The sequence below is a fragment of the Antennarius striatus genome, chromosome 6, assembly GCF_040054535.1.
Source record: "Antennarius striatus isolate MH-2024 chromosome 6, ASM4005453v1, whole genome shotgun sequence".
In the NCBI taxonomy this organism is placed as follows: domain Eukaryota; kingdom Metazoa; phylum Chordata; class Actinopteri; order Lophiiformes; family Antennariidae; genus Antennarius; species Antennarius striatus.
Window position 1 is genome coordinate 21,465,986 of NC_090781.1, and position 24,653 is coordinate 21,490,638.

The 24,653-nt window shown below is 40.4% G+C and overlaps 3 protein-coding genes across 5 annotated transcripts; 1 reads left to right on the top strand and 2 right to left on the bottom strand.

Moving 5' to 3' along the window:
- The first annotated feature begins 1,147 nt into the window (after positions 1-1,147).
- srpra (SRP receptor subunit alpha) lies at positions 1,148-7,498 on the top strand. The gene is made up of 15 exons (XM_068317352.1): positions 1,148-1,244; positions 1,356-1,493; positions 1,662-1,745; positions 1,858-2,021; positions 2,947-3,107; positions 3,207-3,369; positions 3,573-3,723; positions 3,830-3,954; positions 4,053-4,174; positions 4,266-4,352; positions 4,615-4,787; positions 5,450-5,663; positions 5,797-5,960; positions 6,209-6,307; positions 6,433-7,498. The coding sequence occupies exons 2-15, from the start codon at positions 1,371-1,373 to the stop codon at positions 6,559-6,561; spliced, it is 1,959 nt and encodes a 652-aa protein (XP_068173453.1). The 5' UTR covers positions 1,148-1,244; positions 1,356-1,370; the 3' UTR covers positions 6,562-7,498.
- Positions 7,499-7,598: 100 nt separating this feature from the next.
- Positions 7,599-15,647, bottom strand: fam118b (family with sequence similarity 118 member B). 3 transcript variants are annotated; one of them, XM_068317377.1, is made up of 7 exons: positions 15,197-15,647; positions 13,940-14,029; positions 13,472-13,724; positions 9,775-10,002; positions 8,978-9,106; positions 8,568-8,880; positions 7,599-8,366 (listed from the first exon to the last, which is right to left on the bottom strand). In XM_068317377.1, exons 2-7 carry the CDS (start codon positions 14,020-14,022, stop codon positions 8,296-8,298), a joined length of 1,077 nt encoding a protein of 358 aa, XP_068173478.1. In that variant the 5' UTR covers positions 14,023-14,029; positions 15,197-15,647; the 3' UTR covers positions 7,599-8,295. The 3 variants fall into 3 exon arrangements, with proteins under 3 accessions (XP_068173478.1, XP_068173477.1, XP_068173479.1); XM_068317376.1 differs by having other exon boundaries at positions 13,472-13,778; XM_068317378.1 differs by having other exon boundaries at positions 15,563-15,598.
- Positions 15,648-17,999: 2,352 nt separating this feature from the next.
- ilvbl (ilvB (bacterial acetolactate synthase)-like) lies at positions 18,000-24,597 on the bottom strand. The gene is made up of 14 exons (XM_068317318.1): positions 24,279-24,597; positions 22,894-23,095; positions 22,515-22,642; positions 21,962-22,212; positions 21,671-21,770; positions 21,405-21,502; positions 21,071-21,207; positions 20,802-20,936; positions 19,909-20,023; positions 19,402-19,571; positions 19,103-19,173; positions 18,928-18,999; positions 18,592-18,697; positions 18,000-18,498 (listed from the first exon to the last, which is right to left on the bottom strand). Exons 1-14 carry the CDS (start codon positions 24,381-24,383, stop codon positions 18,320-18,322), a joined length of 1,869 nt encoding a protein of 622 aa, XP_068173419.1. The 5' UTR covers positions 24,384-24,597; the 3' UTR covers positions 18,000-18,319.
- Between the last annotated feature and the right edge of the window lie 56 nt (positions 24,598-24,653).

The window sequence follows — 24,653 nt, forward strand, 5'->3', positions numbered from 1 at the left end:
TCAAAATAAAGTTTTGCTATCCAAACTGATTCAACCAAGTGAAATTTAAATATATGAGTCTGTGGGGGGAAGACTCCAGGAAAGAGACCAAACTTTCAGCCTCTTTGCTGTCGCCATCCACAAACCTGTGACACACAAACATATCACACTTTCTGCTCCATCGACATGGCGAGCTCAGATCAGGCTTTGCTCGTGATCTAGAAGGGGCTGTCCAAAAATGATGACAATGAAGAACAGAATGACAATGATGATGCAGCTGATGCAACACTGTTAGAAGAAACTGAATCTTCTTGGGTAGCAAATCTTGGGCCAAGAAGGAGATGATCACATTTTGAGGTAGAACCAGGTTTAGATGAGGACCACCTTCAACAATGCAAGACAGCGTCATAATTCTGACACTTTGTATTTGAGATCATGCAGATTCAAATTGATTTTATGTATATGTGAAGATTTATTTTTTTTTTGCAAAAAAACTTTAATCACATTCAAACATTTTACAATTTTACATTAGATGAAAGCACTAAAGTGCTTCAGAAGAAGAATATTAAAAAAAAAAAAACTTCAATCACATTCAGAACATTTAGAAAATTTTACAATTTTTCATTAGATGAAGCTTCAATGTGAAGATTTTTTTTGTGGATTTTTGAAAAAACACTTTAAAAGAAGAAGAAGAAGAAACAAAAGTATTATCTGGATATAAAAGATCTGCAACATGATGGAAAAATACATCTTGATTAGGTGTAAATTAAACACATAAAAACATTATTCCACAGTTTAGCGTTTATTGTCATTCAGGATAGTTTTAGAATCTACAAAATTTATCGTTTTTTATTATAAAGCAACGACTAAACTCTTATGTAAGGAGGGCCTGGTTCAGTGTAAGGGATCAACGGCCTTGGTTGCCATGGGTAACCCCTGTCCTCCAGATAAAAGCCATCAAAGCCTTCTTTGGTGTATAGTGGATAAGTTAGAGTGGATTCAACTCTAATTGGCACTTATAATCATTAAAGGACGGAGACAAGAGCTACTGAAAACTTCTGCAGTAAGTAACGTGGTGTCTCGGTACTTTCTTCCACTCTGGTTTGGAGGACTACGCATGCGCATACGTCACCCTGTGGGGGAAAAAAAAGTCGCCGGAAAAGTGCGTCACTTCCTGGTTTTTGCATCTGACGTGTCGAACACAGTTCTAGCCCGGTGTTGAATTCTACTCCACGAGGATTTATTATCTATTTAAGTATTGTTTGGTGAGATGTCAACGTTTTAATTGTTGGTACCATAATTTCCAAAATGTTTAAAACCAGTCGCTTATCGCTGGTTTCACCTTTGTCCTCCGTGTATGTTTTTTTTAATTCTAGATACGTGGTGACAATATGCTAGATTTCTTCACCATCTTCAGCAAGGGGGGCATAGTGCTGTGGTGTTTTCAGGGGGCCGGTGTCACCGAGTCCTTCACCGGCCCTGTCAACGCTCTGATCCGCTCCGTGATCCTTCAGGTGGGTCGCGACGATGCTTCGAGCGTTCATGACAGTTACTGTTGCTTAAACCAGCTAAATGCTAACGCTAATAGGCAGCAAACGCACACAGAGAGCTAACCGGAGCAGCAGGGACGAATGCCTGGTGTAGCGTCTGTTAACATGTCAGTACTGTTTATGGTGTTACAGGAACGAAGTGGGAACAATTCATTCACTCATGAGGCCCTGAGTCTTAAATACAAACTCGATAATGAATTCGAGTTGATTTTTGTGGTAAGTCTCTCAGTTGCCCAATAAATTTATTACAAACTGTCAAACACTTAGGTGAAAACTGGACATCCGAGACATTTCATATAACCCCTGCCTTGCCCCTGTCTCCATCCAGGTGGGTTTTCAAAAGATCCTGACGTTGACCTATGTGGACAAGTTCATAGATGACGTTCAGCTCCATTTTAGGGATCGTTATAAGAATGAGTTGGAGCAAAAGGGGGCTTTGAAGCATCTCAACTACAGCTATGATTTTGAGGACGACTTCAAGATGCTTCTTAGGTAAAGACAAAATTTCGCTCATAGAGGTGATTTCTTAATGACAAATGTTAGAGGAACTGATGTCACAATGCAGTCTGTATTCCACATAAGCACCCATGAGCGAATATGAGCAGTCCGAAGTGTTCATGGAACAAAAACAAAAAAACACAAACTTTTTGAATTTTGCCAGGAACGAAAAGAAAACCAAAAACTTTATATTTTTTTTATGATCTGGAACAAAATTGGTTATTCAAAATAATAGCAACCGGTTAACACTTTTTTTTTCGTTCTTGGAAAAAAATATCTGACCTCATGTTTCACTTTCTGTCATTCACTCAGTGCGTCATAAGAGAGGAGAGAAGTTGAGGCATATCCTCAGCAGTCAAGGAAAATACAGTCTCTCAATCTGAATTATATTCATGAAACGTAAACACTGCAGACTGTCAATCTGAAAAAAAATGTTTGATTTAGACATTAACTCATTGGATGCAGACATTTTCAGAAGAGTTCCCCGGACTTTGCTCTGAAACTTTGAAACTTCATTGCATTATGAGCTGCCACAACTTCTCCGTCTTCCTCTGATTCTCCATCCTCTGCTCTGTTACTGGATCAGTGTTGTTGTACTGTATACTGTAGAAACACTTCTACTGTCTACTGTATGTAAACTTAATTGCCTTACTTGCCAATTTAAAAGTCATAAAGCTATATAGCTATTTACAATTACAAATAATGTTATTAACCGTTTCGGGAACTATATTTTTTGCTCTAACCAGTTCAGGAAAGTCAATTCTTGGGTGAAACAAAACAAGAAAAGTTATAATACTGTTTCTGTTAGTAACAAACCGATTGGCAAAATTATCTGGTTCAAAGCCCTGATTTCAACAGCATCTATTGCTACCTCATGAACTGACTTTCCCCCCCCCCATCACATTATGTTTGCCATAAGAGGGGCGGAGGACACCAGCAAAGCTCGGAGCCCTGCCCCCATGCGGACCTTCAAGGAGTCCGATAAATCCCAAAAAACTGTTAAATCAATGATTGAGAAGAAAGGTGGAGACAAAGCCAAGGAAAAGGGTGGCAAGAAGAATAAAAATACCAAAAAGGAGGGTAAGTACTGTTGGAAGCAGGGGTTCTGAAAATGCTCGTTTTTAAGATGCCAGGTTCAAATTTTGGGCCTGCTTGATTTCATCTGCCAATCTGTTTCAGCTCCTGCAGCCGAGCCTGTCAAAGTAGATCAAGTCAAGACCTCATCTGCTGCACCGAAGACAGTTGAGAATGGTACCCAGAGCTTGAATCCTGACGAGATCATGCAGAAGAAGAGAGAAGAATTCTTTCGCAAGCGCTTGGTTGGAACTACTGAAAAACCAAGGCAGGAAGACATGCATTAAAAACATTATATACTAGATTTAATCAAAATAAATTAGTGATGTGTACGTTGTCGTTAAGTACACTCTGGTTGCCTCAAAGCAAAACCATTTGACTAGTATTGACAGTTTGACCTCAAATTGCACATATAAATGAACAAAATAGCTTCTTCAGCTTCAGTCTGATTTTTTTTGTTCATCCTCACAGCAAGTCCCCAAAACCTCAGAAACCGAAGGAAAAGCAAATGCGTGTCTGGGACATGGGTGGCAACAGCACCAAGGAGCTGGACTACAGTGGGCGGAATGGAGAGAGTTCCACAAATGGTACCGAACAGAAACTGGAAGCACAAAGTGACCCAGTATGTACCCTCTCCTGCCCTAAAACAGTCCTAGTTCCGCAGACATTTTTATTTGTCATTCACAATGGTAAATGAAGGGTTTATTGATGAGTCCTGTTTGTTTCAGGAGATGCAGCTAAGCCCGATGAAGGGTGACCTGCTGTCTGTGGACTACGAGTCCAGTGAGGAAGGGATGGAGGAGGAGGAGGATGAAATAAAGAGAGTGGTTGTCAGTGAAATAAACAAGACACGGTGAGAGTTTGCTTTGAATGTTTTGTGTGCTATAAGTATTAAGATATTTCTTTATTATGTATGTGCAGCTAATAAATGCTTACATTTACTGATTTCAGCTCCACAAGGGTCGGCGGCTTCGGCGGAATGTTCGGGATGTTGAAGAGCCTGGTGGGCTCCAAGAGCCTGAGCCGAGAGGACATGGAGTCGGTGTTGGATAAGATGAAGGACCACCTCATTGGTCAGACATCTCATGTCTCACTCTCGCTTTTTATTTATTTTTATTTTTTGCAGTGCAGGAAATAAATCATCTGTAATTTTTTCTTTTACAGCAAAGAACGTAGCAGCCGACATTGCCTCCCGGCTCTGTGACTCTGTAGCCAAAAAACTGGAAGGCAAAGTCATGGGCACATTCACCAGTAAGTGAACTCAGTAACATATTCACAACACATTGTAGATTCTCCCCCATTTCGAATGATTTTCCATTTTGGTTCACAGATTTTTTACAATGCCCTATGAATGTTTGATGCCCTCATGTTGCCATGGTGACTCAACTCATTGAATAGAGACACATTTATGAATCACGCCATTAAAAAAGTTCTTTGTTCAGACAAATTGTATCTCATTTACCTGTTGATCTTCTCCTGAAGTACCTTTTAATCATTTTTCACTTGTTTGCAGCTGTGGCCTCAACGGTAAAGTCAGCCCTGCAGGACTCCCTGGTGCAGATCCTGCAGCCCAAGCGGAGGGTGGATATCCTCAGAGACGTGATGGAGGCGCAGAGCCAGCGGAGGCCTTTTGTCATTACTTTTTGCGGCGTCAACGGGGTTGGGAAATCCACCAACCTGGCCAAGGTGAGTTGTTATTAAAAGGGTTAATGGCCTGCAACTTTTTTCGAGGTCACCCTATGGTCCTGTCTGTTTCATCATTGTCACTGGATGCCAGTTCTGGCCATTAGTTTGTGGGTTTATCCTTGATTTGGGAGTCATGTGCGACTCATGGGTAGTCACACTGGGCGTCCTTGTGTTTAAAATTCCTTCACCAAGGGCACTGGGTTCATTTTTGTGCAGATGGCATTCTAAATCTCCAGTTAACAGTATTTAGCCTATACAGCTACATTAATGCGTTTGTGCAGCTTATGTCAGATGGATTAGCCACTTCAGTCCTTGACCCAAGTAGAGAAAAATCTGTTTCAATTTTCTTTCGCTGATAAAAACTGTAACCAGTTGAAATTACGTAAAATGCAGCAATTGTTTTTTTCAACTTCGAAAAAGTATCAATCAAAACAATCGTCAATCATCTTGGTGTGTTCTCTTGATAGCTGGTACTCGAGTAACATAAAATTGAAAACCCAAATTCTTTTGAGATTAAACTGGCTTGGATTTTAGTGTCAAAATATCAGTTGATTTTTAAAATCAACTTTAAAGTCAGTGTTCATTTTTAATTTTTTACCTTTAAGTCCACATGGTGAACAACACATTTCATGACAGACATGCTTGTTTTTACCTCCGTCCAGATCTCTTTCTGGCTCATAGAGAACGGTTTCAGGGTGCTGATCGCAGCCTGTGACACTTTTCGCGCTGGGGCGGTGGAGCAGCTCCGTACTCATCAGCGCCGCCTGAACTCTCTGCATCCTCCTGAGAAGCATGGAGGACGTATGGTGGTCCAGCTCTATGAGAAGGGCTACGGAAAGGATGCTGCTGGAATCGCCATGGAGGCCATCGCATATGGTATGATGAACATTGACTAACTAAACCTGAAGTCAGCTGACCAGGAGACTGCCATTTTGCTTTTCTTAATTCACTTCAGTTATTAAGAGGTGTTGATTATTATCTGAAACGTTAATGTCTTGAATCTCTTCAGCCCGTAACCAGGTCTTTGACGTGGTGCTGGTGGACACTGCTGGGCGGATGCAGGACAACGCCCCCCTCATGACGGCCCTGGCCAAACTGATTGCAGTCAACATGCCTGATCTTGTGCTGTTTGTTGGAGAAGCTCTGGTGGGAAATGAGGCTGTAGATCAGCTGGTGAGACCTTCATGCTCAAACACAACATGAAAAGGGAATGATTTCCAGTCATGCCAATTCTTTCTGCTGCAAAATCAAATTCATTTGTTATTCATGAACTTTCCTGTCATAATGATGATAAACTTTAACAAAGTTGTCTACAGATCTTATGAAAACAGAGAACGTAAAAGCAGTCGCCATGCATATTAAATGTACCGTCGTCAGTCTCCCTATGGATAACCTGCTTTTCCGTTTCCCCGTACCTTCAGGTCAAGTTCAACCAGGCTCTGGCGGATCACTCCATGTCTGACATGCCCCGCCTCATCGACGGGATTGTTCTCACAAAGTTTGATACCATCGATGACAAGGTAAGATTTTTACGTTCCCAGTAAGGCGATGCTGTCTCCGAAGGACCTTTTCTTTTGTGTGCTTATGCTTATGATAATATGCCTTGTGCTGATAACACTCATGCATCATTCTTCGCCCCTCGCAGGTTGGCGCTGCCATCTCCATGACTTACATCACAGGCCAGCCTATCGTGTTTGTGGGCACAGGGCAGACCTACAACGACCTGCGCAGCCTCAACGCCCGCGCTGTGGTCAGCGCCCTGATGAAGGCCTGATCGGCTTCACGTTCTGCTATTAATCCATCGTTGTAACAAAATCAACAACCCCCCCCCACTCCTCCAGCTAATCTGCACATCTCATCCACTTGTCCCAAATGATTGGGATTATGTCAAGAGGCATTCAAGACAAGCATGAGATTTAAACACATCAAAAAGATCATGTGTTGGACAGAACAGTTTTCAACAAGCCAGAGGAGCCTACATCTGCCACATCTCTCGTTTTGGGCCTACATTGAAAAGTACCTCAGATCAGATTGAAGTCACAAGTCACATCCAAATGACGTTTTAGCTAACGAACTGGACCTAGGCTGTAATTATCAGTTTACATAGTAAAGATTTATTTAAAATAATCCCCTTCCTGGCATATTTGTCAGTTTTCCCATCTTTATGTGAACGAGGTAAGGTTGTGATGGCGTGCTGGACGTCATATTTCAGCAGCTGCCTGCATCTGAGAAAAGATTAGTGACCATAGTGCCTGTCTCCAGTTTCCTACTATTTAACACCACATGGTTATACATCGAGGGCCCTGAGGTTCTCGAGTTTAAGTAATTTTAACATCGACAACGTATTTATGAGTACTTGAGTAGATGTTGTACCCCCTTTTCAAAAAATGTTAAATTATGTTGTAGTAAAGACCACAGAAGCTGATTCTTTGTAAAACAAAGCGGGTCTGGGTGGATTGCATTGTGGAAGCAATGGCTCAGCTCGTCACTCAGAACCAGATTTACAGATTTTTTTTTAGGTTGTATAATTTCACACCCTGTGGTCACTTGGTCCCTTTTTGTCTCATTTACATTTCAATGGCAAGAGCAAAATGAAGTCTTAAATATCATCCAGCCCTCTCTAATATGTAGTGCAATATGAGAAGAATGATGGTTATAAAGGACATTTTAGCTAATTTAAGAGAATGTAAACATTTCTAAATAAAGCTGCTCTATGCAACTATGGCTTCTAGCGATACCTCATGTCACAGGTGGAGAGACAACAAGACAAATCTGAAACCAAAAAACTTTATTTTGACAATAGCACTTACAAATACTAATGTCAGAACATGCATGCAAATATTAAAAATATAAAAGGCTTACAAAGAACATTTTCAGCACAGGAGTTGAAAGGTGATGTCACTAGCTGGGACAAAGATCGATAGTAACAATCTACGACTGAGGAAGTATTTGGAACCTGTCCGTATACAAAACAAGTTTTCCTGGTTTCAGACCTGCATCAACATAAATCTGCTTTCCTGATAACAGACTGATGTGCGTTAAGAAAAGATGGAGGTGCTCTCACGGAGTGGGCGGAGCCGATGCAGCTGTGATTTCATAGAACATTTTAAATATAAAATAGCTTGAGACACTGAGTGCTGGTATTGACAACTGAAGCATCTACTTTCCCTTTAAAAGTACTAACAAAAGTAAAAGTTGAACACAGCATATGAAATATATTAAGAATTTATATAAATATGACATGGACATCTGTAAAACACTGACGGTTAGGGCTGGGCAATTAACTGGAAACTTTCTAAAGCTAATAATTGGAGTCTCATCTGAAAACAGTTGGAAAATTGACTGTCATGCATGCGATACTGCAAAGCCAGCATCAGCTGGTCTTCACACTAAACATCAAAAAAATAGGCTCTCTACCAATCGACACGCAGCCCTGGACAGTGAGCTATCGTATTAATCCGGAAGATGTCTTTTACGAGTGGCTGCTGCCATAAGAAGCCTCAGCTTTCTAACCCTGAAGGAGGTTTTTCTGTGCATTAAAGCCGTTCTGCTCATCCTCCCTGTTTTGTGAAGAACACCCTGAGGACAAAGACAAAAAGTTCAGTGTAGTTGGATTGTGACAAAGAGAACTCCATCATGTTCACTTATGGATGCAGGAAGGAAATGTCAGGATGACCTGGTCTTAGCCACTAATGGAAGTATAATGAACCATTAAGCAAAACGATGCTCTGAAACCTCCACTGAGTGAATGTGCACCACATCTCCACCATAGGAACTAACCTTCATCCTCTGCACCCCAGCCATTAGTGGTCACATCACGGTTGCAGATCTCGTTGGCCAGCCTCTCGAAGTACTCTGGAAGATCACCGTACTCGTCCCCGTAGGAAATGACCTTGATTCCCTTGTCCAGCATGTTGTCTCGTAGCTTCTTGAACTCACCCACGTCCTCCCGCCGGACGAGCATGAAGTGTTCCAGGTCAGACTTGTGCTTGACCGCCTCTAAGAACAGAGCCTGGAACGTTGTGTCGTCTACGGTGCGCCCGCAGCCGAGAAACACAAATGATTTGGTCTCGTACAGCTTCTGGATCTCACGCTGATGAAACCGGCGGGAATTTGTGTAATTAGTCTGAAGCCAGTAAATCAATATGTTCCCTTACATGAATGCATTTAGAGAAGTTGTAGTCACTCACCATGACCTCCGTGTTCCTCAGTACATTCTGGTAGCCAGCAGGGTGCAGCACGATCCCTCTAGGGTTGGTGTAAACGCCATGGATATGCAGAACACTTAACCTCCGTTTCTCCTGAGCCCACTCCAAAACCTACCCACGCACACACACACGCACACTTAACAGTCCATTGCACCAAATCCTGTTCTATCTGGGCCGGTAGTAAAATCACTAACTGCAGAGGAAATTAGCCCCAATGGAGACGAGCCATAAATACCAGGACTGAGAGGCAAAGAAACACGTTTCTCTGAAAAATTTGAACAATTGTTGCAAATCTCAACTAAATAACTAAACTCAATTTAGATTGACGGTTACTTACAAAATACAGTTTAAGTATAGCAGTGAAACAAACCTATTTTAGTAGGAAAACACTGACTTCCTCTTCAGTGAAGTCTTAAACCTAAAGCAAATATTATTCAGTCCATAAAATCTGACAGCGGCTGAGTAATGGTTAGAACTTTAACCTTTCTCTACCCGTCAACAGACAAAAAGCTCTTTCAAGTCAAAGCCAAGAAGGAGCTTCATGAAGACAATGTTGTAACTCTTACTCAGTATGGTTGCTGTTAAAACAGCCTTTAAATGGAGCTGTCTGCTGAAACACGTCAGTTCCTTAAGACTCCTGCGGTCTTAGGCTGGCCTTATGTTAAGAACGAGCTTCAGAGGTACTTTGTGACCTTTTGGGTCTCAAAAAGACACCTAACTGAATGAGTTGCGAACATAAAGATCAATCAATGCCACAAGTTCTTTCTGATGCTGTATACCTTCTTCTCATCAGTCAGGTCCAAGGACTCCAACTTGGTGCCCTGATGAGCTGCATAGATTTCCAACAGGTTGTCAAAGTTTGTGGTGAGGACCAGAGCACCGCTCTCCATTAGCTGTAGCACTGAGCGCAGTAGATGTTTCCCCGCATGCTCCATCTTACACTCCAAGTCGTCGAACACCTCGTACAGACAGTCTTTAAAGAACGTGGATCGAACATTGCCTGTTCGCTAGAAAAAAAAAGACAAGAATGCAAGGAATATCGATGTTTATTGGCGTAAATAGAATTTATGATTAGTTTCATGTGGGTCTTGTTAATCTATGCCTTTTTCACCATAAATTGGTGATTTATGATGAAGAAGGCATGTAGCTTTAAAAATTAACTCGGTGTAACAACAGCTGGAAGGGGAAGTGCAGCAAGCAGCTGGCAGCATTGTGATCGTCTCTCCATCAGGAGGAAGTACAGCTGATGCAAACAATGATTAGCGGAGCAGTGACCCTGAGGCTACACAGGATCACGTTTAGGTTTTCGACTAACACTTTCTTGCTGCATAGTGAGTCGAACTACCTGAAATCCTCCTTCACATACTAGAAGAAAACAGACTGCTTTAATTTAACCTAATACAAGAATGGTCAGTCTGCACACAGGTTTTCTTTTTATTATATAGACTCCGAAGCTGCACCAAACACACCCGTACATGTACGAAGCCAGTGTACCGTGACCTGAGGCTGTGCAGGTCTTCCTCATCACGACAGACAGAAGCATCTTGTCAATCCGGTACAAGTGAAAACGATGTTTGTCTAATTCCTAACAGCAAACAAGAAATTGTAGACCTCATTACCATAAATGATATCAAATTCAGAATTGTAGTTTTTATTCCAAGATTGCCAAGACTAGTAGAAAGTTCAATGTTTTGACAACATTTGTCAAAGTAAATGGAAAAGGAGAATGATTAAAAACTGGAACCAAAAATCAAATTCTGAAAAATTAAAAGTTCAAATAATGTCCTACTTTTTAAAGTAAATTCTGAAAAATTAAAGTCCAAATAATGTCCTACTTTAGACAACACAACATGACCTTCAGTTGTTGAGAGGAAGGGGGATGTCAGTAGTATGGAGACATTTAAATGTAAGCAATGCTGATTTAAACCTGAAGAACCAGCACAGCCCCATGTCTGCTTATGCTAGCGGAGGGAAACAGAAACAACCGTCTGGGGATTTATTGTATTCTCAACATACTAGTGCCCATATATGAGACTCCAAGCAGTCACAACATCATAGACTATACTAGCAAAGCTGCAGGTAAAATCGCATCAGCTGCTCGCTGAACAGCATGTCAGACTTGGCTAAATTGATATGAGGAGCGTTCGTGCTAGCCTCTCATCGGACTGACTTAGAAATGCCATGAAGGCCATGATGGAGGCTGGACTCCCGAGGCTGCCACGACTTTTTCATGACTTGCTTTCAAATAGTTTGTCACCTGAGCACTAGGTTTCTAAATATCTGAGACATCTTGGTGCTCTTCGATGATCAAGACTCAAGTACGGGCAGTGACCACAAAGTGTAAATCTCATTCTAACCTGGCAGAGAGCCTGTTGAAGAGAAAAGAGAAAAAAAGCCAGGTAGCTAAGAATAGCAAAGAGTAGTTCAGAGATGTGGTGACCAAGGTGATCCCAGCAAAGGGAAATGCTTGGCTGACTCTCAGCGATTACAGTTCTAATGGGATGAACAGCAGGAGTCCTTCGACAGGAAGGAGCTCATTATCCATGTCTAGTGTTTACAGCATCCTGACCATGACTTAAGTTGAAAAGATAATGTGTACATTAAAAAAAACATTTTAAACAAGTTTTTTTTTTCTTAAAATGTCAGCTGAGACCAGGAAAATAAACCAAATCACAAAACCAGACAATCATAATCTTTGAATATCAATAAAATAACTCAACACATAATGCCTCTGCTGCCCCTGTAAAAACACTTTGCGTTTTTTGTGAGAAACAAGCAAAGTTGTAATTAATCTTGTTTTTAGCTTTATAACAGCCTTCTTTGAGTTTTAACGTCAGATTACCCTCGTTACTTGACCCATGTGTCACCGGACCACCTTAATCGGGCTGAAACAAAATTCATGGAAAGTGGGTTAACACCCCTCTTGTTGGAATTAACTGAATTTGTTGAAAAAAAAAATTCTTATACTCTTATGCATTAGTCTGAATGGAAAATGTGGGCCAGGGGCTGCTGGTTCATATCACTCTAGGCTTGTTCTTACCTAACCCTTCCCCTCAGCATTGCTCCAGTCTGCTATGTCTGAATCCAACAGCAGTGGCCCAGTGTCTCGGAATAAAGCGATGGATAAAAGCCATAAAAGTGCTGTTTGTTCGCTTTGTGACAGCGGCTTGAAGACTGAAACAAAACGTGTTTTATCAGTGTCAAAGGTGCGATGAGACATGACTAACACAGGAAGCAAATGGTTTTAAGGCTCCCATCTGCCAGCCCCTCTCCAGACCAGACCGGTCCAAAAAAGGAGGAGGCCCACGTTGTTTGGAAATCTAACTATATCATTATCCATTTTATTTTTCATGATTGATTTTTGAAAACCACACTGCTTTCCAGCTGTAGTGTTCTGTCAACTTTTTTTTTGTAAACGATTTTCTCTTGTTTGTGTTCGTCTGAACAGCTTCACCTCATGAAAACCTGTCAGGCATGGCAATGTCCTGTCAAATCATAGCTGGATGGTGGGAATTTTCTGACAGATTATGCAGACTGGAAATGATTGTCGTATTTTTAGACGGTAATATTGCTGCAATTGTGACAAAGAATTTAATTTTGTTTTGGCTCTGATTGTTGTCTTTAAAGTAAAAAGTCCTGCATGTGTGGACTAAGTGTAGAACGAGTATTACAACTACTGTTGAAGGAAATGTTTTTATATTTGTGGAAGAAACCACTCCTCTTAACACAACTAAGATTTCCTTGATTTTTAATTGTTTCCTCAAAGTTTTATCTTTCTACATGTTAGTCTGCTTTCCTGTGTCTCATGGTGAAACACAGTTTTACCTCCTGTTATGTGAAAACAGTGAATAACAAATACTCAAAAAATATGAATGAAACCGATCATGCTTCAACAGAAGATAAAATGTCACACAAACTAAAAGGTGGTTGAATTTCTTGTTTAAAACCAGAGGTCTCATATATACAATCCTGAAGTCTTAAAACGGGGCAAAATGAGAACCAGCCAACACGAGAGGAACGTTTAAAACTTAGCAGGGCTTCACATATAAATATTTTTAAAAGGCAGGAAGATTTTTTGGCACACAGTTCCCTAAGGTTTGCATGCTGGAAATAATTATATATATATACTATAATCCTAGATTAAGGAGTGAAAGTAGGCTTAGAAAAACACTAATCTGGTTCAGTGTTTTCTCAAGAAGGAAAGTACTGGTGGTAAATGGGAAACGTGAAGCACACTCTGCTTCTTGCATGCGTGGTTGATTCAATGTCAAGTGACAGAAAAGTTTGTTTGAACTGACGAAAACACATTCCTCGGAAAAAAGACTGACGAACAAGTCTTGTGATATCAGCCAAAGGGTCTCTTACTGATACAAGACAAGGAACAACTTTCCCGCCTGGAGAAAGAACAACTAGTTGGCAGTCGGCCTGCTATGTGTTTGTACATGTGCCAACAAAAAAAACAACCCTCAAACTTACCGGTGAAAGTTTCTGAATGAGATCATGGGCCACATGCACCAAGTTCTTATCATCCTGCATGTGCTTCTGGAAACGCCGGCTCTCTTCCTCCTCCAGCAGGTCAAAATCATTGGCTGCATCAAGCAAGGCCTGGATGAGACCTTTCCAGGAGCGGAGTGCAGGGACCTGAGGGGCCACTGCAGAGCTAACCCCCGTGCCAATCACGAGGACAAGCTCGGGTGCACGCTTGGTCTTCAGGCTGGGCAGCAGTTTCCTTTGGGGCAGGCAGAGATTGAGTGATGGTTCCAAAGATGTTGTTTTCCAAATCCTTCCATCAGAATAAAGGTTAAAAAAAACGATTTTCAAGCACACTAACATGCAGTGTGAAATTAAAAATTACCTTTATTTTGAAGTAGAAAAAATAAAAGTTTTTAATCAGCTGATGAGACATGGGTGAGTAGCCTTCTTTATACAAGGAAATGAGCTTACCTGCGCTTTTTTGCATTTGAATCAGCATCCTGAGAATCAGACGCAGATCGCTTCTCAGTTTTCACTGCAACAACGGAGGCCATTCAAGTCCTGAGAAACATGATCAACCACATGCTAATTCCGAGAACTACGTCATTTAACACAGAAATAGCAGTCAAAACATTCTGAGTACAAAACTAATGTCACATGCTACATCTATGAAGCTTCTCTTAAAACTCATTGTTTGAATCCCATTATATACTGCCAGATACAAAAGTATCCAACAGTGGCTGTGGGTTGTTTGTTTGAAAAATATTTGATTCATTAGCCGTTTGTCAAGACCAAATCACACAACAATTTCAAAAGCTCAATATAACAGATAATTATATTATACTAGCAATTAATAATCAAGACCTTAATGACAAGCATGCTGATTACTTTGTAGAGCAACCTCTGACTGCTAGCACCAGTGGGAAATGTAAGGCACAGCTAGATACTAGACAAGGAATATTAGCCCATTCCTCTTGGGAACCAGAACATGTTTTTTGAAACCAAATCTCATTGCCTTTGGAGAATGCCAACAGAGTCTTCTGCACCTTTATGGAATTGCAAAAACTTTTCCTATATAGGGATTTCTGTGGTGTGGGTGTTGTTTCCAGCACCTGCTTCATTCCACCTCCTACAGACATAACCACTGATCCATAGGTTCCAAATGATTTTGTGTCATCATTGCACAAAAATGCATTCCAAAACACATGTGACTTTAGGGAAACAATTTTTCACCTGCCTTGGAGTCTGAGATGGCAAATATCCTGGACTAAGGATAATAGAAGGGATGCTATTATAATGACCCACCCTGCAGCAGTTGCAATATTTAGCATTGATCATTTTCTTATTGCAAAATACTAATATTATGTTTTTCATATTTCATATATATATAAATTTAGCTCCAAATTCAATTAACCTCAACTCATCACGAAACCGGTTCTTCAGCGTCTCATTCTTTACAGTCAGTAACTTAGCTAAAACTATTTATAGACTTGACTACATTTGTAGAATATTCGCCATTCCAGTCTACCGGTACATTAAGGATATGGTTTCAGTAAACTGCAACAGACAGGATAAGTTATGAGGAGAGGTAGTTGGTGTTTTCCCTAGCATTTAAGTCAATTTACATTTTAATTCTGCCAATTTCTGAAGTCAAACATTTCAGAACAGAAAAGCTGTTAGGTCATAAACTAGCGTGAACACACCCGGTAGCGTTAACGCGTTACTTACCTTGATAGCAGTGTTTATCTTCAGGTAGTAATTACAGTAATCCTTGGAATTTCAAAACTGGCGAATGTGGTTTATGCGTTAGCGTGAAACTATAGTTAATTAACTAGGAGGCTTGTTAAAACTATCTCTTTGAGGGTAGCGGTGCTACACTTACGACTTCACGACACCGTTAAAACTGGACGAATATTAATTAACAAACCGCAGCTATGCTAGCTAAAAACTATCGTTAAATTAGGTGACTTTGTTTTGTCCTTTGCGTCAAATTAGCTCCCTTTCCGAGGTTGTTAAAAGCACGAAATCCTCAGTAATTTTCTTGTTATTCCGAGGAGAGTATTTCAAAGTAATATAATTTCGTTATTAACTAACCGTGTCTCTTAATATCCACTCTCGGAACTGACATTAGCCCTCTTACACATTGTTTCTCTGTGTAAATCTTGCGATCTGTTAAAGTCGCCGCCTCAACCAACTAAATTGATGTACACCGGGTGTCGTGCTGCCTTCAAGTGACGTAGGAATAATCTTATGATAATGACAAGCACAACGCATACATCCAAAAAGAGGCTTTTGTATCAGAAGCAACAAAAAGCTATGTATGAAAAGATAATGAAATAGTGCATGTTTCGTTTCACTTTCACGTCAACATCAAACTTGTTCGAGAAAGGTAACGCTGAGCCATCTGATATTCCAATATTAACCGCGGAATGATTTGTGAAAATCTTATGGTTCTGTTATTTGGATATGCATGATGAAACAAATAAGATTGTTTTAATACTTGAGTAAAACATAATTAAATATCACATTATTTTGACAAGAATATCACAAAACATTCGTTTACTAATTTACAACCACTGAAATCTTAGTTTCCGAATCACGTGAAGGCAGCAAAGGCTAAGCTCCTTCTGAACATAAGCGTGTGACGTCAGAAGAGTGGAACAAACGGTGCAGCAGCCAACAACCTATAGTACTACTTGTACAGCTGATATCTGTTGTATACACATTGCCTGATTATGGTCTTTTGAAAAAATGTTATTTAACGTAGCAATTTAGTTTAATCCAGCTTCATTCAAAAACTACATTTGTACTTAAGATTGTGTACTATATTTTATAGTGCACATATATGTAACAGAAAATAACCACACCTTTATGAAGTCCAAATGAGATTTTATTTCTCACAACACTTTAGTAGCTAAAATGATAATAGATACACTCCCATACATCATCCTCACATACACTTTCCTCCAATGTTTTTGGATAAACAGGAACACGTCAGCGTTCGGCGTTTCAGTGGAACTACTAGTCTGCCATCTCCTGTTTAAAATGAAAACTGCGCCCAAAGTATTTAAGACTCTGATATTTTGTCCATCAAATACCCACTTATACCCTGCATCACGCCGCCAGCTGACTGGGGGGCGTGAGACAGGGTACACTCCAAGTGCGACGCCAGTGCACCGCGGAGCCAGATGTAAACAAGTGACCATAGGAAGTCCATTCACAGCATACATGTGCAGGTACATGTCGATCGACTACTGTTTCAACATGTTAAAGACTGTATTGTATGTAAACTAACATCTGTTCAGATCATATGTGATGCTGTAGACTACATTTATGTGGAGGCAAAGTGTTATGAGTCGGTTCCTGACTCACATGTGTATGATCTTACCTGAGCAACAGACTGCAACGTGGTACGTAGCTTACAGGTTTGCATTAACTCACTTGTCTCCATCCTTTAACCACTCTAATATATCCACTATACATCACAGAAGACTTTGATGGCTTTTGTCTGGAGGAGAGAAGGCTACCCATGGCAACCGAGGCTGCTGATCCCTTACACTGAACCAGGAGCAGTATAAAAAAAGCTAATGAATATATAGCTAAATTGTTGCAACGTTTTGCTTACCATCTTTATAAAGTTGTAAAATGCCAAGCATGAGATAATCAGGACCCTACCATTGGTGCATTCAATTAATTTTACGCCCTTCCCCCTGCCCCCAAATGCACCTTTACATATGAAATATACTGTATATGAAGCTTTAAACCGAAAAAAAAAAACCCAAACAAACAAAATAGAAAAACATAACAAACACTAATGACTCAAAAAGAACATTTAATATTAATTTGATTTTTTTTTCAATTTCTTTAAATTAACATAACAATTATCTAAGGTCAAAGTCACCCCTGTCAAAAAAGTAAAACATCAAAATATAGTAAATATGTATAATCAGAGTTTAACAGATTGAGTGTATGATTACACACACATATAATTGAAATGCTGAAAAATTGATTAAACATTATTAGTGTAGTTATTAAACATGGTTTAAATGCATTACTTAATCAGCAGCATACATTTCATCAGTTTGACATTCAAAAGCATATCCTCTTTACCATAATTTAATCTCAAATCACTGAATACTACATCATAACACAACACTACAACTTCAAGCATCCTTAAAAAACAAAGCAAACAAAAACAACCTCCCTTTCCTTTTGATAACAAGAGGCAAATTGGTTTAGTTTGAAAATCCGCACCTCTGCTCTCTCTCATGAATGACCTCCAGTCACTTTTTGTATTTGCATGAAATAGTTAACTTTAACACCGAGTTCATTGTTTGAAGGCAAAACGTTTAACAACCTCCTTCACAGGTACCATTCCTAAAAAAGCAAGGCTTTCCTTCATCACTAGCATCCCTTCTGAAATTGCAGCAATTTTCTTAAAAAGCATAAAATGAACACAAAAGGAGCATTCGGCACCAGATATGCCTTAAAGAAGAACTTTACATCAAAAATGAAAAAGAAATAAACAATAAGAAGTTATGCAGCTTTATTAACATTAGTCCTTTATAAACTGTGATACTGGTTTATCAAAGTAGTTAGTAGCATTACTGATGTTGTCTTGGATACTATGATGAGGTATGGACAAGGTAAGCAACTAATGATCCACAGTATGCTGAAATGTCACTTTCATTACCAAAGTGAAATATGGCTTTAAGTGCACAAAGGATTAGCATAGATTCGGTCACGCCATAACTCAAACGTATCCGAGAGGATCTCTTTCTATTCTCTGGAAACTTTCATAGAGCCTGTTAGTCAAGTTAGTAAAGGAAGAGAATTGCACTCTCAGCTGCTCTATACAGAGATAGAACCATCTCTAAAGTTAGTTTTCCCTATTAGAACATTGAGAAGTACAGCCTTGCCCTCCTGGGACTCTCTTTGAGCCTGTTTGACGATGTGGCTTAGCCTGTCCTCATCCTCACGCCGTACAAGGATGCCCTTCCCGCCGTAGCCATCTGCCACTATATGATAGTCTGTAACAAGCAGAAGAAACAAGATGAATAAACATAATTTAGTGAAGGGAGCAACCCGTCCGTGTTCTCCACTTGCCACCAGACAGAATGTACCTGAAAATGCCAGGCCGCATGCCACGTTGCTGCCGAGTAACGGAACCTGTTCCCTGGCTATCTGACTCCAGCATGCATCATTTCCCACCACAGCTATAACTGGCGTCTGAGGGTGAAACAACAAGAATAGGATTAGAAGAACTATTCTAATATTCTATAGCAGAAATTAATAGAAGGTTTAACATCCCAGCTGCCATATTTTTGTTTGTATCTGTGGTGATTTGTTCTATGGTAGTAATTAATTAGCAAATAAGTGTATGATACATTATAAAAAATAAATTGAATAGAAAAAATAAAATAAAACATCAAGGAACACAATGTGATGAGAGACTTTACCTTGTGGCGAGAGAAAGTGTCAAACTCTGCAACACTGTACCCTAGTGAGCCATCACCATACACGATCCACACCTGGAAAACACCCAAAATAGCAGAATCATTTCAGAACGACCCCCACCTACCCCCCAAGAAAGATGAAAAAGCAATAATAGAACTTTGTGGACCAACACTATACCTCAGATTCTGGCCTGCAAAGTTTTGCCCCAAGGGCAAACCCTCCTCCAACTCCCAGGGTCCCAAATGCGCCTGATAAATAAAAGTCGAATTAAACTCTGAATACTTTAAGTTATCATTTTGGTGACAGAACTGAACACGTCCTCCTTTGTCGACATGCTAAAATGCATCTTGGCAAAGTTCAGACGGTGAACTGGCACCTCTCCACTTCACAATCCAAACTTTTCTGGTCCACATGGGTCTTGAACCAGACACCCTCTGGTCCCCATCATTAATTACATGATAAAAATAGGCTCTAACCTGGATCAAGCCAACGCATGGGTCCTCTTGGTCTCACTATGTATGACGCACTTCCCACAAAGTCGCCCCCATCAGCTACTATGATGCTGTCCTCTGACATCAGCTCATCCACACAGTGGAGGACTTTCAAGGGGTTCAAGTGTTGATCAGTCTTCTCATTAGCTTTAGCCCTGGAAGAAGAATGCTGTAGTTTACTCTAGGAGGGGTGGAAGAGTCATGGCAACCCTGGTACAAGTCTAATGAACAATGAGTCACATAGAGCACACACATCCACAATGCACACGATGGAACTTTAAATGTTAAATGTACTGGTATCATTTTGTGTGCTGATACACTTATCAGTAAAATGAGAGAACAGAATTAAGTTTTATTATTTAAGTGGGTAAATTATTGTTTTTATACGATATATTATACAGACCATAGCGCACGTGCACACACACGTGCCACTTATTTCCCAATAAAAGATAAGACAAACAAACAAGGGATAATTTTCTCTGTCTTCCGTACCTGTTAGCGTTTTCTTTGGTCAAGTCTGCTGCTTTGAGGCTCTGAGGCCATTCCTCTGGACAGCGATGGCCCTTCAGGCCTTTTGCAAGCTGCACCAGGAATGAACCAGCATCACCTTTGACAGACAGAAATTTAAATTTTAAACTCCAAGCGTTTAAATTATGTTTTAGAGAAAAAGAACGCAAAAAAATAAAAAAATAAGTTGTATCACACATGAAAGAGAGAAGAATTTTCTTCTCTCTAATCTCAAAAAACACACACGGCCAGATATTATTGAAATTATCATGTCAGAAGGAGCCAGTTCTGGTATGACCCCAGATATCATAGTAATGCTTTTTAGGAAGAAAATACCAAGCTTATAGGATTTGAATGAGGAAAAGGTTCAGTAAACCTTGACAGCACAACCTGTCTATGCATCACTGACAATAGGAGGTGGGGCTTCCATCAAGAGACATATATTAGCTAACATTAGCTGAAGGGCTGAAATGTTTGCTTAGCAACACCAACAGCTGATCCAGGATGTCACTCTCACGCAAAGTAAGGTAAATGTAAAGAAGAGATGACTTTATACAAATTTTAAATCTAAAATGTTGAACATGTCTAATATAATCAGGGCAGGCCTGATGACACAAGAAGTGGATCAGGGAGTTTAATAGTTGATCTGTAAACCCTCATATTACCTGAGAATGAACTCAAACTTCAGAACCAATCAAAATGTTAAAAAATGTTTGTGTTTACACATCTTTTGGTTTGGTAGGTTTACTTGAAATGACTGTTTTGCATCTCTGATCTTATCTCTACTTGTCTCACATGAAATAATACACATTAAACCAACATCTTTATTTGCGGGATTGGACTTTTTTCGTTCTGATCACACAATATGACCAACATACCCTGAATTGCTATAGTTGGTGTCCAGGACACATCTGAGTTTTTCAGCAGCTGCGTCTTGTCTCTGTTTACGGCAATGATCTTGCTGCGTCTGCTTAGAACTTTACCATAGTTTAGCCTGAAGTCACACACAGTCCCTGCAAACACAAAACACAATATTGGTATTTCTTCAGGAATTACTGGCTAATTTAAAAATATGGTTACTAAGTGTATTTCAACAAACAACTCACTGCATTTCCTGTGGAATCTTATATAAAGAATATACTCTTGCCTGCTAAAAGTACCACATCAGCCTCCTTCAGAGCATCCCTCCTATTCTGTCTTATATGAATGGGACTGTTTTTACCCAGCATGCCCCGGGACATGCCCCCAAGGAAGCATGGGATTCCTAGGTTCTCCAAAGATGCCCTGTAAATGCAAGAAAGGATTTTGACCATCCTGAAATAAAATTTCAAAACAAGATTCTGATGCTGATCAAATGATAGCTAAAATACTTTAATGGAAGCTGTAAACCAATACAACATTTTAAGCATTACTGAAACTGAACAGTGTCATAAAAAACCCCAAAAAACATTGGATAAAGGTAGAGAGAGGTTGTTCTTTACCTGATATCATCAACTGGAGTTGGGGGCAGTGTTGCTTGGCTACCAAGCAGAATGACAGGCTTCTTGGCTCGACTAACCAGCTCCACACACTTTTGTACCTGGTTTGTATTGACAGAAAAAAGGTGACAGCAAACTATTGAAAGTTCTGTGAAGTCATTTAATGCCATACAAGTTCAAATGGACTGATTCTAATGCATTTCACTAAACTCTTATATCATCCAGAGCAGAAACGTAGCATCACACCTGTAAGACAAGACAAGTGTTACCTGGTTATCTGTTGCCTGTGGGATGTCAACAGGGAGTGGAGACACACCTCTGGGCTCCCAGGCGCCAGCAAAAAGGTTCATGAGGTGATTACTGAAATACCTTATGAGAAAACACACCATCACATATGATTTTTTTTGTTTGCATTATTGCATTTGTAAAAAATGTTAATGTTACAGATGCAAACTGCAGCTGAAAATGTGCTTAATCAGTTAGGTGTTGATGATTTTTCAACTGCTTCATCCAAAGAAAATGATTATACCATAACTGAGATACACATGCTGATGACATACCATGCTATAGCTTTTCCCATTAGGCCTTTGGGAGGGAACTTCAACCCAATCTCTTTGGAAACAATATGAAAGGGATAAAGTGTGTCGATGGGAAACTCTACGAAAACAGGACCAGGTGTTCCCGACTGAGCAACGGCCAGGGCTTTTCTGACAGTAGGCACAATCTCCCTGACGGTCCTGACGGAGGCACAGAACTTACACAGCGGCTTGAAGAGAGACATCTGGTCGATGTCCTGCAGCGCTCCTCTGCCCTGTACGACAAACACAGTTGAGAGAGAGGTCAGAGATTGGAGGTGAAAAGATGAAATGCTAAACACATTTAACATGTTGGCATAAGTCATTGTTAAACAGGAGCACGGACACCAAAAGTTGTTTATACTGAACAAACTCAAAGCAAGCAGCAACCCTTTGTAAAAATGCAAACAAGTGCATGAAAGCTTTGTGACAATAAAGAATGATGATTTGCGAGCTGTGAAAAGCTTTACACAGCAGTAAACTGACAGCTGTTGACTAAATAACACCATGTCTGCATCAGTAGTGAAGTCTTCCACACCTTAACTAGTGTACCAGCGGCTCCACCAATGAGCAACAATGGCGATTCAGCCATCTGAGCATTCTTCACTGCTGTCACTGTGTTGGTGAGTCCTGGTCCAGCAGTCACTGCCGCTACACCAACCGTACCTGTTGAAGCAACAATCAAGACACCATCTAGCACCAGGAAACACACTGATGAGACTTATACACTGCATATATATGGCACTGACACAACTTGGTTTGATCTCATCAGTCCAACAAGTACCACCCAACTATGATTAATGTCATTAGTCAAACAAAAATCACCCAGAACACCAAAGATGATTACTCTTTTTGAATGCAGGTCAACACGGTGGACGTCTGAATAGCAATGAGGAAAAGTCTGTAAAACTCTGTACCTGAGAGTCTTGCTACAGCATCAGCAGCAAAGACGGCAGTGGCTTCATGTCTGGTGTCAACAATGCGGATGCCCACCTTTTCGCATGCCACCAAGATTGGAGAGATGTGTCCACCCACAAGGGTGAAAACATACTTGACGCCGTGGGCACGCAGAACTTCTGCCACGCTTTCGCCACCGTGTCTTGGGCTCTTTGTCTCAACCTGATGTCAGTCAGAGGACGGAATGAAAATCAAGACAGAGAAAGAGACAAAGATCAGATAAGATGCTGAGCACCAACTGGTGCAAAGAACTATTGTTATTCTTTCAGATAAATCATGTCAAGTGAATGACCATTCTTTGACTGCATTACTCATGGTGACAGGGTAGATTTTGCAAAGAAACAGGAAGCTGTTTTAACTGCATTGTCTACAGTTCAGCTTATCACTAAGTTACAAGCCCTGCCATGAAAAAGAAAAAGAAAAAGAAAGAAGCTTTACTGGTCATTATACAATCGTACAACAAAATTACGAGGTCGGATGGAGCGTTAGTCCTGGACCGCTGAATCCTGGCCGCGCTTGCCACTGTGGACTAACATAACCTAAATGTCCTTAGATGCATGATGTTGGGAGAGAACATTCAAACTCTACACAGAAATGCTGGGGTTTGAACCCATGACCTACTTGCTGTGAGGCAACAGTGCTAACCACTATAGCACAGGCGACACGGTGGGAGTGTGGAATGACAAAAGGAATGACAATGTCAATGCACTCCTACTACACTAGACAAAAATGACCTAAAATTGGGTCAGAAAATAAATAACATTCACTGTGAGTTTTTTTGTTGAGCAAATAGATGGAACAGCAAGCCCAAATGTTGATATTTTCCCAGCAGGAAGTTGATGTTTGAAGGCAACAAATAGTCAGAAACACCGAAAATAGAATACACTCAAAAATTATAGCAAGTATTCCCACTTTGTATGGATTTCAGGTCAAGATGTGAAAATTGTTCTGCACTGCCGCCTGCAAATTTCAAATAATTTTAATTCTAAAGAATACACCATATTGTAAAAAGACAAAAACATCACTGAGGTCATACAATCTCAGCACTCCATGATAACAGTATGCTATGTATGTATATGGTTATTTCACAATTGCAACACATTTCCTTGCTATGGAGTTATATTTCTCTAGGCTTCGTGAAATCCCACTAATAAATAACCTTTGTGATGAAAAACCACAAGGCCGGTCAAAGTTTAAGACGCTCACCTTTCACCTGCAGCAGGCTGAACACAAGTGATTTCCTTCAAGTCAGAAAATTATAGTGAATAAACATAACACACGCGTGGAAAAGGAGTGCAAAGGCCTTGATGATTTCAGTGTATGCAGTGTTGATTTGTGTGCAAACCTTGTGAAACAGCTGATAGAGGACGCCAAGTTTGTAGGCTGCAAACAAAAGCACAAACCCCAGAAGTCCTGCAGAGCATCCGAGGATGCTAAGAAGTAAGTCCATGCTAGGATCAGGAAGTAAAAAACTAAGCTAAACTTAAACAACTCTCACTTGTCCCGTTCAGGAGATTACTTCGACTAAGCTAGGTTAAAACAGGGCCGCTACTGCAACCGCTAAACTCCCTTCAGGGCTTGCTTATAACGTCCTTATATTCTCCGTGGAACTATAGCTATCTCAGGGAGGCGGTGGAACAGCTAGCTAACATTGACATACAGGCAGACGCCTGTCTGGACTGAGCTCCTCTCACCGTAACGTGACGTGTTGCGTGCAACG